General features: G+C 22.8%; 3 protein-coding genes across 3 annotated transcripts; all 3 read right to left on the bottom strand.

Annotated features, from left to right (window-relative positions):
- Positions 1-1025: 1025 nt before the first annotated feature.
- Positions 1026-1838, bottom strand: PBANKA_0416400 (conserved Plasmodium protein, unknown function; the record flags this gene model as incomplete). The annotated part of the gene is made up of 1 exon (XM_034568209.1): positions 1026-1838. The coding sequence occupies one exon, from the start codon at positions 1836-1838 to the stop codon at positions 1026-1028; it is 813 nt and encodes a 270-aa protein (XP_034420221.1).
- A 1241-nt stretch (positions 1839-3079) lies between these two features.
- On the bottom strand, positions 3080-9392 carry PBANKA_0416300 (nucleoporin NUP221; the record flags this gene model as incomplete). Its single annotated transcript, XM_034568208.1, has 3 exons — positions 3080-3202; positions 3405-3635; positions 3732-9392. 3 exons carry the CDS (start codon positions 9390-9392, stop codon positions 3080-3082), a joined length of 6015 nt encoding a protein of 2004 aa, XP_034420220.1.
- Positions 9393-11889: 2497 nt separating this feature from the next.
- Positions 11890-15165, bottom strand: PBANKA_0416200 (mitochondrial carrier protein, putative; the record flags this gene model as incomplete). Its single annotated transcript, XM_034568207.1, has 1 exon — positions 11890-15165. The coding sequence occupies one exon, from the start codon at positions 15163-15165 to the stop codon at positions 11890-11892; it is 3276 nt and encodes a 1091-aa protein (XP_034420219.1).
- Between the last annotated feature and the right edge of the window lie 410 nt (positions 15166-15575).

The following is a 15575-nucleotide window of genomic DNA, read 5'->3' as shown; positions in this document are numbered from 1 at the left end:
CAACATTTTTATATCCTTTATAAATGTATATATATTGGGCACTATAATACTATACATATATAAATATAGCATATCATGGATTCCTGCCTGTTATACGGAGAAATAGTTCCAACATTAAAAAATATATTATGCCCCCCCCAAAAAAAATTAAAAATATATAAATTTATAAGAAAAAAAATATTATAAAAGCCCGAAATTTCATTTAAATACACATTTGAATGTAAACAAAATCAAATAAAAAATGAAGAAGTGTAAGCTCGAATATAATTTTTTTTAATGCATAAACTATCTAGTTTTTTTTTATAATTTAAGAAACTTTACTTTAGTAAAAGTTGGAAGTGCTATACCTTACTTTTCCAACAATTCGTACATTTTATTGGGCTTATAATATTAATCTTAATAATAATTTTCCTTTACTTTTTTTATATTAAACAAATTAATGGCATTGCACATATATATATGTGCATCCTAGGATGTGTTTTATTCTTTTTAAAAAGCACAAATTCATATTAATCGTTGTAATTAGAACTATAAAAGAAAATATTTAATTAATTTTTCTCTAAAATAAACAAAGATATTATTTAAAAATAATGTACATTTTATATGGTATCATGTTATGTTCCACATGAACAAAATAGAAATTCACTTAACGCTATTTCCATATAATTTTCATGTATAAAAAATGTGAAAATATAATAGTTGACCATATTAAATTGATAATATTACATTCATTGATTAGTTATATAGAAAATATATATTTTTATATGGTAATAGGTGTATTTTAAAATACGTTAAAAGTAGGAAATATAGAAATATATGAAAACTATGAAAATATTATTGAATAAAATACATCCTTAAAACATATAAATAATATATTGTTTATATAAATACAAAAAAATAGCATTGTTTACGAAAAATAATGCACATATATAATATTTTAAACACGGGCAATGTAATTTGTTCGTAATAAAAAAAGGTAACTTATATTATCCACATTCAATCCTATTTTTTTATGTATCAGCCAATTAAAAGGTATTCCAATTTTCTTTATGTATATTTTGATTATCAATGTCTATATATTTAGTATTTAAATAGTTGCTTTGTTTCTTTATGCTATATATATATTTATTATTATATGAATGAAAAAAGTCTATATTTTTTTGGACTTCATTTAAAAATTCTTTTAAATAATTCTCATCAATAGGCTTTTCATAATTTATTTCTAATTTTTTTCTGTATATATGGTTTTTATATATTAAACAAACACATGGGACATATCTTACATCGCAGTTATATGAGCCTTGTGGGCACACATTAACATCAAGAAAAATAAATTGTAATTTTCGATTTTTCTCAATTATGTCTTTAAATTTTTCAAATAATATAATACTAGTGTTATTTTCATAACTACCAAAATATAATACTTGTAAATCGTTTGATGAAATTATATTTTTTGAACTATTGTCACTATTCATATCTTCTATATTATTTAATATGGTGTTATTTCTACTGTCTTCCGATTTATTATCAGACATATATGTATTGTTATTGAACCCTTTTTGATCATCTTGAAATGTATTCCTCATTTTTGAATAATCCTTAAAATACTCATTTTTTATAACTAAATTATAATATTCATCATAATTATTTATTATTTTCAAGTTGTTGTAATATATGTCATTTAATTTGTACATATTATGAATATGTTTGATATCTGGGTTTGCACACAATGTTTTACTACTATTGTAATTTCTGTATAACCCCCCTATATTCCCAATTTTTATATTCCCATTATTTAATTTTAATACTTTCCTTAAATTTTGCATTTTAACATACATATTTAGTCTATATATATACCGTATCCTTATTTTTGTTCTCTTCGGCTTTTAATTCAATTCGCGCTCATAATAAGGCTGAAATAATAACCGATAAATAAAAGGTAAAAAGTAAATAATATATCAAATAATATCAGAAAATAATTGAATTTATAAATACTTCCGTGTATATATTTTCCACAAAAAAACGAAACTCATCTTTTATTTATTTTTCACATTCATACATTCCTATATTTAATTTTTTATATTATGTTATAAAAACGAATATATATTATAGTCCCACATGTATGTTTTCTTAAATTATGCAATAAATATTTTTACAATGTGTAAGCTTATTATATGTAATATTTTTTTTTTCATTAACAAAAATAGCACAAATTAACAAAATGCAATTAAAATACAGGCTACTCCTTTGTTAAAAAAACAGAGAAAAGCCTTATAAATAAAATATTGAATGCAATTAAATAATTCAATTTATTCGTGTTACAAAAAAAATTTCATGAAACATTAAACAAAAGATTAATATTTTCTCTAAATTACTCATGTAACACTAATAATATTGCAGTTTACCATTTTGTTATATCATTGAAAAAATATTGCGCATATATTTTTTTGTATTAATAAATTGTTTGCTCACTATTTTGCATTAACACAAAAACCTCATAGTCTAACTTTTATTATTATCATTTCTTTGAGAACATTGAAAAAATATAATTTATTGAGACTTATCAAATTTTATTTATTTTCTTATATTTCTAAGGATACAATTAACATACACATATGATATGGTCTCATGTTAAAATCGGAAATACACTGTTGTATAGTCCGTTACAATAATCACATAAAAATAAAGATTTCATGATCCTTTGAGTAACAGGCCATCATAAATATATATTTTTATTTTATTTATTTTTAAAACAATATGTTAAAACATGTTTTTTCAAAGTATTAAAAGGTTATTATATTCCATAAAGCATATAAGCATATTTTTTTGAACTTATATTTTTAATGCATTTGAGATATACATAAAAAGTAGTGCATGCATTTTGCTAAAATATTTAAATATAAATTAAACAAAATTCATGATGCACATTTATTTGTAATTGCAGTTGTATGCATATGTAAATAATACCCGCTTAATACGGTTTTTTTAATATTGTATATATCAACAAATTATAAATGACAGAACAAATTTTAAAAATACAAACATTAAAAAAATGACAAATGATATTATAATATCTATATTAAAAGCTTAAGGATCCTAAATAGTTAATACTTTCAGCAACTTGAGCATCTAACTTGTCTTTAATAGGCAACAAAAATTTAATAACTGAACGAATCGTTGACTGATCAACCAATTCACTTATCTGTAAAAGGAAAATGGAAAAACAAATTGAACAACAAAATAAATCATAAACACAAAACGATAATCACAATATATTTCACTGTTAAAAAAACATCTATTATATGAAGCACATATATATATTTTTTCTCTTATAAGAAATACATATAAGAATGACAAAATTTAAGTACGAACTGCATATACAGTTTTCATAACATAGGTTATACCTTGTAATTTTTTTTACATAATTCTCTTAAAGTTACTAAAAAGTTCGATGATAAATCAATGTTATAATAATCTGCAATTGAAAGCTTTTCTAACATATTATCAGGTATTAAAGCTAGTGAAAAAATAGCAAATGCTTCTTCAAACATTTTCTTTTTCATAAATAAGATGCTCAGAATTAAGTATGATTTTTGTTCGATTGACTCAAGCTTGACATTTGAAGGCCACATATTCTGAGAAAAAAAAAAAAAAAAAGTAATGTAAAAAATTAGTACTCTTTATTTGGTAAAACTGGTATACATGAGAAAATATAAGAAATCAATACTAACCTTTGCCAAATGGTAAAATCGAAAAGCACACTTTCGAATATACCCATATTCCTTCTCGTTATTAAAATAATAGTATATAAGCTCGTCATTGTATATTCTCAACAAGGAATTTATGGCACTTTGCTCATCATTTAGTATATAATAACATATAAATGATACTATATAATGTTTTCTCTGATTTGCAAAATATGCTAATATTGAATAGAATTGAGATATTTTATACAAAATTGAAGAATGAACATTTATAATTGAATTATCTAAAGATATTTTATTCAGTGTGTTAATATTTTTATTTTGAACAAATTTGAAATTTCTACATTTATAATGATACTCATTATCAATATCTTTTCTAATTTTCCTCAAAATATTACTATTATAAATTTTTTTTTTATATAATACATAATGCATCAAAAAAAAACATTTTACATTTCTTCGGCTTTTTACTTTATTTTTAAATAAAAATAAAAAATCATGTAATTTTCCATAAAATATATTTCCATCATTGTTAATATGACCTATTATTGACTCATTTAATAATATTCCTTGATTTTCTTGTACTATGCTTTTTAATAATTTAATACATATATTCGTTTTTAAATTAAGTAAATAACTAGCTTTTAATAATATATTTATATTATTATTTCGAAGCAAAAAATAATCAAAGGGTATATCTGTATTATTCATACTTAAAAGTATTAAATTCATATTGTCTGAGCCTGCTGGAACATTATCGTTAATATCTTTCGAATTATAAAGAATTGTATTATTATCAGTTTTTAATTTTAAAAATCCTAATGTTTTTATTTTTATATTATTTAATTTGCTATTTTCAAAAACATTGTTTTTGTGCAAAAATATCGTTAAAACCAATAATATCCTTTGAATGTTATTTGATATACATGATAAAAATCCAACTGTTACATATATATTCCCTACTAATAAAAGATAATAAAATAGTTTTATATATAATAAAAAATTTGTTCTCAAAACTTTAAATACATTACTTTTAACCTTTTCTGATATTTTTCCATCAACAATAATAAAATTATTTATAACATCATCAGCACGTAATTTTGAACACACTGAAAAATATTCTCTATTCTCATTTATAATACAACTTGAAATAGAAATAAATAATTCTTCTATTTTACTATTTATCATATCTCGTCTGTGTTTTGTATCATTTAAAAATGCATTGTTATCATCATCATAATTATAGTAACTTAAATTTGTATCAAGGATATCAAAGTTTTCTTGAAATTTACTACCATAAAGATCAAAATTTTTTGATAAAAATAAGCTTAATTCTATCCATATGCTTGTTTCAATATTACAATATTCAAAATTATAACTATACTTATTAGTTATACCTAACATTTCAGTATTACTTGTATTCATATTTTCTCTGTTAAGTTTTTCAATTTCTTCATTTATTTCCATAGTTTCAAATGGCTCATCGTCTTCATCATCTTTTGATTTTTTGGATTTATGTAACATATTTGTAAAGACATCTAAAAAAAAACCTTTACGTTCACTTCCTTTACCTTTCCCTCCCTTATTATTATTGATACTATTACTACCTCGTTCAATATTATTATTATCTCCTCCACTATCATAATTATCTTCATTACTACTATTTCGATCACTATTATTATCAACATAATTACTATTTCTTTTTTTTTTCTGTACATAATAAAATATATTTTTCATTTCAATTTTTTTTTCTCTATTTGTATACATATTTCCCTTCTTGTAAAATATATCCGAAAATAATATACAAAGCAAATCATATGCATATATATTATTTGAACATAAATAAAGAATCGAATGAAAAAAATTAATTAAATTAGACATGTGAATTTTTTTCTTAAAAATGTCACTACAATCTATATCTATTTTCATATTTTCAAATATACTTATTTCATTATTTTGGTTATATATTAATAATAATATTCTTATTAACAATATAATAAAATCATTTAAATAGCTATCAATGTTTAAATTTTTTATAAACTCATCATTCTTTATTATCTGTATTAAACCAATATAATTACCACATCGAAACATAATATTAACAAAATAAAAAAAAAAATGAATAGTACAATTTTCTTTATCCATTTCATTTTTATAAAAGTTGTCATAACAATATGAAAATATTTCATTAGATTTGGTATCAACAAAATATTCGTCTATCTGATTCAAATCTTTTGATAAGTAGTTGCTTATTTCGAGTTTATAAAATTTGTCATGCAAATGCTGTAGTGTACCAAATAAATAATTTATCAATAAATTCTCATATATATAACTACCACAATTTGCACTATTTTTATTATTTGGATCACCATTCTCATAATATTCTTCCTTTTCTTTTTTTTTAATATTCTCTTTAGTTATACTCAAGTTCATATTTAATAAACTATTTAATATATCTTTTAATATCTGTTTATATATTGAATCGATATCTAAAACAGAGTTGTTCATACCAATCGATATCGAATTTCCACTAACTCCACCATTACTACTATTTCCTATCCCATCTTTATCCAATGTACTGTAATTATCATGATGCTTATTTATTTGAGATTTTAAAAAATAACTCTTATAATTCATATAATAATGATCATTAATTTCAACAAAATTTCTAGGCAAAATACTTTTATCAGAATTACTAATAAACATCTTAGAATAATTTAAGTTTGTATCACTTAACAATAAATAGTAAAAACTTTTAAAAGGTATAAAATCTATCTTATACGAATTTATATTATATAACCATATCAAAATTTGAAATTCATGTTGGTCTAAATCTAATACATTACTTTTTATAACCTTCTGATTTTTTTTCTGTTTAAAATTAACTAAATAATCGACAAAATTCTTAAAAATGTTACTTTTAAAATTGTCCCACATTAAAGAATCGTGATCATTTAGTAAAGAAAATGTTGTTTTTTGAATATCATTTATATTATCATTTATTATTAAATTTATATAATTATAAAATGTACCGTCTTGGTTTTTTATTAAATTTATTTCATCATTGCTAATATCATTGTCATCATCATATGCCTTATTAAATATATTCTCCTTTTTTTTACTAATTACTAAATCATCATCAAACTTTGTTGTTTTAATCAAATTTTCACTACTTTCTTTATTTATATTCAACTTATTTGTTAACAAATCATTACTTTTATCTTTCCCATCTACTGTTAATAAGTTATTTTGCATATTTCCTCGACTTTCACCTATTAAATTCTTATCGCCTAAAAATGATATTCCTGTCTGGTTCATACCAGAACCATTACTTAATAAATTCCCACTTAAACTAGTATTATTTAATGCATTATTATTACTACCTAAAATATTACTACTACTACTACTACTAATTCCAATAGTTGGTGATGTTGTTGCTCCAACTCCTAGGGTACTATTACTCCCTATACCCCCATTTAAACCAGTTAATAAATTTGTACTTCCAGTAGTACTACTGCCAATATTTGTACCTAATCCACTACTTGTCGTTGTATTCAAACTTGGGCTTAATAAACCGCTTACTAAATTTGTTCCCAAACCTAAATTTGTACTACTTTGCCCCGAAATATTAGTTGCAGTGCCAAGACTAAAACCTGGTTTAGATCCAAATAAATTTTTATTATCACCTAAAGACATTGTATTTGTATTCGAAGTTGAACTTAAACCTCCAAATAAATTACTACTACCACTAATAGTAGAAATACCAGTAGTTGTACCACCTGTAGTATTAGTAAGATTGGAAATGTTCATACCAGTATTTGTTCCTGTTCCTCCTATACCACCACTTGATATTCCTAATCCACCTCCTAACCCAGTTGAAGTATTTGTACCAGATCCTAAGGCTGAAGTTGGAGATATTCCTGATGTTCCATGTCCAGTACTTCCAAATGTACTACTCATTGTACTGCTTTGATTAGCACTTGTTCCTCCAAAAATATTACCAAATTTATTTTGATTCATTCCCATAGATGATCCAAAAACATTACTTCCCATACCTTGATTTGCTGTTTGTGTACTACCAAATATATTACCAGTAGTACTACTACTACTTGTAGTCGCACCAGTTGGTTGTGTTGTTGATGACAACGATCCAAATATGTTACTACTTGGTTTACTTTGGTTCATTCCTGAAGCAGTATTATTATTTCCAAATAAATTACTTGTTCCAGTATTTGTCGTAGTATTTGTTGACATACCTCCAAAAAGATTACTACCTGCACTCATAGGTTTTAATTGGTTTCCTGGCATTCCACCAAATAAACTATTAGTAGTATTTCCACTATTTTGAGCATTTGGATCTGTTGATTGTAAATTACCAAATGCTCCACCTAATTTATTTTGACCCATAGTTGAAGTACCCCCAAATAAATTATTTGTCGTATTAGTAGTACTTGCCCCAGTATTGGACATACCAGAAAATAATGTAGTTCCTCTATTTTGATTCATTCCAGAAACAGAACTACCAAATATACTACTATTCGTAGTAGTCCCTGTAGTTCCTTGGCTTGGGCTTTGTAAATTTCCTAAAAGTCCACCAGGCTTGTTTTGATTCATACCAGAGCTCATACCACCAAACATACTATTACCAGTAGTCCCTTGATTTGAACCTTGTAAATTTCCAAAAAAAACACCAGACTTATTTTGACTCATTTCTGAAGTATTATTACTAGAATTTCCAAACACACTGCTACCAGTAGTCCCTTGATTTGAGCCTTGTAAATTTCCAAAAAAAACACCAGGTTTACTTTGGTTCATTCCTGAAGCAGTATTATTATTTCCAAATAAATTACTTGTTCCAGTATTTGTCGTAGTATTTGTTGACATACCTCCAAAAATATTACTACCTGCACTCATAGGTTTTAATTGGTTTCCTGACATTCCACCAAATAAACTATTAGTAGTATTTCCACTATTTTGAGCATTTGGATCTGTTGATTGTAAATTACCAAATACTCCACCTAATTTATTTTGGCCCATAGTTGAAGTACCTCCAAATAAACTGGTTGTTGATGATACTTGATTTGTATTTCCAGAAGTCCCAAATAATCCGGTACCTTTATTTTGATTTGCTCCAGGTGATAATCCACTATACATACCTCCTGGATTTGTTTGAGAAGATAAATTACCAAATAAATTTCCGCCCGATGAACTTTGATTGTTTTGCTGTAAACCTCCAAAAAGTCCTTTATTACTTAAATTGGTTCCTTGTGCATTATTTAAATTCGAGCCGCTATCAAAAAGATTTTTCATATTTAAATTATTTTGATTATTTGTATTCATAAATAAATTATTTCTAACCGTACCCCCTCCGCTTTGCATACTATTATTATTTACACCTGATGCCCCAAATAAATTCTTATTACCTAAATTCGATTGACTATTCATACTATCATATATACTTTTATTTCCATCTAATCCACTTGTAGTCGTTCCCATACTAAATAAATTCTTATTTACCATCATATTGTTTGTCTGCTGTGGCTTCGATCCCCCAAATAAATTGGAGGTGTTTGTATTTGTTAAACTAGATGGATTTCCTGCATTTCCGAATAAACCTTTATTTAAATTATTCCCTTGGTTATTGTATGATCCAAAAACATTATTTGACGATGAGTTTTGCATATACATATTTCACAACATGTAATATCATTAATATGGTAAATGTGTATATATTGTATATATTTGTTTGCTTCCACACTTCAAATTCGCACTGATAAATTTTTCTGAATAAAACGTCTCTAATGTACTATTATTCTTATTTACATAAATGTATCATTCTAAAAAAACTTCCACTAGTTTAATGTATATGTATACATATAGTAAGCATACATATGTGTATGATTCAAATGCTTAAATTTCTCTTTTTTTATTTCAATATTTTATATTCTAAAAATTAATATTATATAAGACGTATATACTTACAGTGTAAATATATACGTGTATATTATGTCACTTCGGCAAGTCATGTGAATTTTATACAATGTTTTTTTCGTTAAAAAACTACAATACATTTAGTTTAACACACATATTAATAAGGCATGTTATATATATAAAGTAAAATAAAGAAAAACAAAGAGAAAAATAATAAAAATTTCAATGTATATAGCACTTTCACATTTAATATACTATGTTTTTTATATAAATAATAATAATTCAAATTAAATCATTAGTTATTTTTCTCATCATGTATCTTTCTTGTCATAATAATACACACTATTTTGAGTTTCCAAAAAAAACAAATTTTTTCTTAAATCGTATGTTTATTAAAATATATATAGTAATTTAATAAAACAATGCTCGCATTTAACATATTTATTTTCCAATATATGTATTTCTCTTATATATTCAAAATATATGTGTACATTAATATATTCATATTTTCCCCGATCTTCCTTATACAAGCCTTAAATAACTTAATATTTTTACATATTTTCCAGTGATAAAAATATATTCAAATTCTTAATTATTGATATTTTGCTTCAATGAAAAAAGAAAAATATATCTAACTTTTAAAATATAAAAAAATAATATTTATACAAAAAAATAAAAATAAATGAATAAGTAAAAATACTAATAAACTTGTAATGAAGAAAAACAGAAATTTCAAACACAAAACACTAAATATTTTATACATGGGGAAATATATATGTATTTTTTTTTAATATAAAAATATTGAAAAAAATAATTAAATAAAATATTGTAAATAATCTTATAAAAAAAATATAAAATAAATACAAAAAAAAATGAGCGTATATAAAGGGAAATCATAATATTAAATCATTGCAATTCAAGAGTACCCATATATATAATATTAATTGTGTAGAGAACGCCTCAAAACATATATTAAAATAAGTATAGGGACAAACATTCCCACGGTATTAAAAGTATACATGTATATATATATTATTTATTTACAAACTTAATAACAAATGAAAATGCAACCTTTTGTATATTAATATGTATATTATATCTTCCGAATAATTAAAATAATTTTTAATTAAATAAATAAGTCTTGTTACAATTTAAAATAATGAAATTTATAAAGTTGACAATATATCTATAATATATAAAATATAAACCAACAAAAAGCAAATACAATCGAAACCATAAAAATGAAAATAGGTATTTTATACCATTATTTTTGTTGATATATTTATTTTCTTTTTCCATTGTTTTTAAATAAAATATTTGTAAATTTCACAATAAAATGATGAAAAAAGTATTATATAAATTGTTATTGCTGTCCTAACACAAATTTGCAAATTTAATTAGTAAGATAATTCAATTTTCTGTATAACCCTCCTATATAAATCCACATTCGGAATACGAAGTTTGCATATTTATTTTTCCTGATTTAATATAAATTATATTACGAACAAAACGGCAACATGTAATTATTTGTTTGTTTCATATACATGCTTATTTGGGATCCAACAGTCCATCTCATCAAAAATTATATAATTAAAAATATTTTCTCAATTTTACAAAAAAAATATTCACCCATTTCCACTTTCTATAATATTTTTTGTGGATATTTCTCAAAAGAACAATTATAAAGCAAATAAATCGCTATAATTTTATTAAATTTATATTATAATAAAATTTTAAATATTATTTCTTATCGATAATTTCAGTATAAAAATTATTATTAATAATATAGCTATTTTAATTATTTTTTAATTTTTTTTTTTGCTTAAATTTAGCCCAAAGACTAATTAATTTGCACATAAAATTTGTTAAACTCAAAAAACAGAAAAAAAGTTGTCATAAATATGGAAATTTTGTTCTAGAACAATATGTAATTTTGTAATAAATATATATGAGCATATAAAAGCATAGAAATAATATATATTCTAGCACACATATATGTGTAAAATGTAAAAAAATAAAAAACATATGGATAAATGAAACAATCTAGACATAAACATATAGTAATATTTGAAGGACGCATTGACATATTTCAGCCCTTTCGTAATTGTAAATCAAAATTATTTCCATAAAAAAATTTAATAGAGCAAATCTGAATACACTCTAGAATATAAAAAATAGAAATTATTTACATATTAGCTATATATATAAGTATTATAAATACGCCCGATTCATTTTTTCTGAGGAACCATATAATTTATACATCGTTAAAATTAACTTTGAAAAACTGTTTCATTGTTTCATAAGTTCCCCATGATATTGCTGACGCCGGCACGCACAAAGCCATTCTTGCCATCGACCCTTTGAAAAAGGAACGACAACCTTCTTTGTAATATATATTTGAAACAATTCTAAAAAAATTGAAACTTTTGGAATTAATGCATTCTGTTTGTATTCTTGTTTTTATTACATCTAATGGATTAGTTGCAACTGCTGCTATACCTCCTCCAATTCCAGCACATACAAAATAAGACGTTATATGATTAAAATATTTACTAAAAAATTCATTTTTGTTATAATTAGAGGCATATCCATTTTTTAATTCCATATTATTAAAATATTCTCTTTGAAAATTTAACGAATTATTCATTTTATTAATCCCATTTTTATAATTATTATAATTTTCTGAATAATTATTATTTGATTCTTTTTCTGATTTATTAATAGAATTTTTAAATAAATCATTTCCATTATTCTTATTCTCACAAAAATATGTTACACCATACTCATCTATATTTTCCATGCCTCTATCCATATATCTACTCTCATCATTTATATTCAAATTTTCCATAGAATATATATCTTTTTCAATGTGTTGTTTAATTAATTTGTTATTTTGGCCATCATTCATATTTTTTAAATTACTTATTAATCCATCTTCTCGACTTATATTTTCAGTATTTATATTTTTTTTTTTTTCGAAATTATTATTATTTTCCCTCATCCCATTTATTCCATTTGCATACTCAAAATAATGCTTCTTCATTTTTTCATTAACGCATATCATAATAATTTGATAAGGTATATTCATAAGTAATGTTATTGGTAAACTTAAATATAAACTTCTTATACCATTTTCTTTCATTAGTTTTATTGAATCAAGTAAGCTTTTATTTATTCCCAATTGCATTCGTTGTTTTATTGTGTCAATTGGTGCAATAATTAAATCATGAGCAATTGTGGCAAGGAATCCACAAATAGCTATGCTAAAATAATTAAGATCATTTAATTTATAATCAATTTTAGTTATTTTATCATCATTTCCATTATTTCCAATATCAGTTTTCATTATCTTTATAGGGTTAGTATTTGTATTAATATTTGAAAAATATTTCTTAGAGTATTCAAATGTCGAAAAGTATAATGCATGTGCAGGTATACATCCTAACACTACAACATTAACACCTTTGTATAAATTTGAAACATTATTTTTTATCAACCCACTGTTTTGAGATGTTGATATATTTATTCTGTTAATATTTTTACCATAAAATATATTTCTTACAAAATTTATATTTTTTAAATTGTTATTGAATGCACTATAAATCGAATTAATATTATGACAATTTTTGGGGTAATTTCTTTTATTAGACAAATATATTTTTTTATCATATCTATTATGCTTATAATTTTTTGTGGCATAACATATATTGTTAAATAACATTTTATTACTATTTCTTAATATAGAAAAATTATTTAAATCGTTTTTTCTTATCTGATCATTAACCGAGATTAAAGAAAATCCACCTCTTATACCTTCAAAATTTTTTATAAATTCTTTTTTTTTTTGTAATTGTTTTATTTTTAAAAAACTATTTTTAATTATATGAGGAAATAACTTAACTGCGTTTTTTTCATTATTTTTATGTAAATTCAAAATATTAAAAAAATAGTTACCACTTATTTTATAAGTACTTGATTTAAATGGGTTTCTACCATAACTATTGAAATGCGAATTCGTTGAAATACCAGAAGTATTATTATTATTACCACGCCATTTAATCAAATTATCTGTAAGCATATTCATTTTTTTATTTATATAATCATTACTGTATATAAATTTACGCATTGAAAGATTAAAAGATGTTTTCCCATTTTCTATATTAAAATTATTTGCATTAGTGCTATTTGATAAGCATTTATTAATCACATTATTAATTGAATTTTTTAAAATATTTATAATGTTTATATTGTCATTATTCATATTTACACCCATCAATTTTTTAGGATTTTTTATATTTTTAATATCTTTAATTCTATGAACAAATTGTAACAATAAATTATTTTCATTTTTTATGTTAATAATAATATTTTTTTCTTTTTTTCTTTTTAATTGATTAACATATATGTCTCGAGTATTTAAATTCATTCTATTCTTATGATTTTCCCCACTTTTTAAAAGATGTATTCTTCTATTTCTATTTGAAAATTTCAAGCTATTTCTTTTACATTCATTTTTACACATTTGGTTTCTTTTTATAATATATTTCCATATTATCTTTTTAGATTTTATAAGTTTTAATTTATTATCAGCACAATGGAAGGGTAGCAATTTTTTTATTCCTTTATTCCCAATATAATTTTTATTTATACTATAATCTACAATTTTACCACTATTTAATTTTTCATTATTTGTAAATTCTTTTAAACTTTTTTTACTTTTGTTCATAAACTGATTTAGAGATCCACTTTTTTTTTCAAATGAACCTCCATAATATTTACTACAATTATATTTTTCAATATTATTCATCACCAATTTTATTCTTTTATTATCACTACAATATGTAGATGGTAATTTATTAAGGGAATTTCTATAGTTATTTTCAATAACATCAATTTGTTTATTATATTCATTATTTGCACTAAAACTTTTACTGTTATTATTTACTATTTTATTTAAATATCCATTTTTTTTTAATTTTTTATTCATAAAACAAGATGTTATCTCCTTCTCATCTCTAATTTTTATATTGCTATAGTTAAAACTATTATTAATATCTATTTTTTTCCTTATTTTTATTTTGTTAAATGTATTTATATTTCTAGCATCCTTATTAAAATGGCCAAATGGTTTCATATTATAAATGTTATCATAATTACATGATGTATTATATATACAACTGTTACAACCAATTGAAGAAGTACAAAATTTCCTTTTGTCAGTATACATAATGTTATTACCATTTACTTCCTTCAAATTTATATTTTTATTAATATTCTTACTTTCACAATTATATATATTACATTTTTCAATACTATTTTTATTTTTCACATAACCATTTGTTTGAATATAAGTTTTAAGAGTGTCCAGTGGATACATAAACACATGCTCCATTATCCCTGCAATACTACCACAAAAAATATGTTGCCATAGCGGAATATCTCCTTTATATTCTTCCCATTCTTCCCAAATAAAATCAAATGCCTCTACTTCAATATCATCCAACCCATCGTTAACTGGCAATTTGTTCATATTTGCATTTGAATTAAATTTCTCTTTATTTTTTTTGCATATCTACAATATTTATATATGGATATAAAATTATGTATGATTTAAGCAATATACATATACCATTATTTTTATTTTTTCACTTTCTTCTTCTATAATTTATATTTATTCATTTCTTATTTTTTACATATTTTATAATATAATAAATATATTATTTTATATTTTTTTAAATTGTTTATGGTGTTATTTCTCCTCTTCTATTTAATATCGTATACAAAATCGAGCTAAAGAAAACAAAAAAAGTATAAACTGCTAAATATGGATATCTCAAAAAGCAAACAAATAATATTAATATATGTTTATCATGTTGATTTTAGAACAAAATTGGCATATTTAGTTAATTTTAAAAAACTTTATTGAGATAAATATAAAAT

Source organism: Plasmodium berghei, assembly GCF_900002375.2.
Source record: "Plasmodium berghei ANKA genome assembly, chromosome: 4".
In the NCBI taxonomy this organism is placed as follows: Eukaryota; Apicomplexa; class Aconoidasida; order Haemosporida; family Plasmodiidae; genus Plasmodium; species Plasmodium berghei.
Note: the sequence above shows the minus strand (reverse complement) of the source record. Positions and strands in the feature narration are given on the sequence as shown.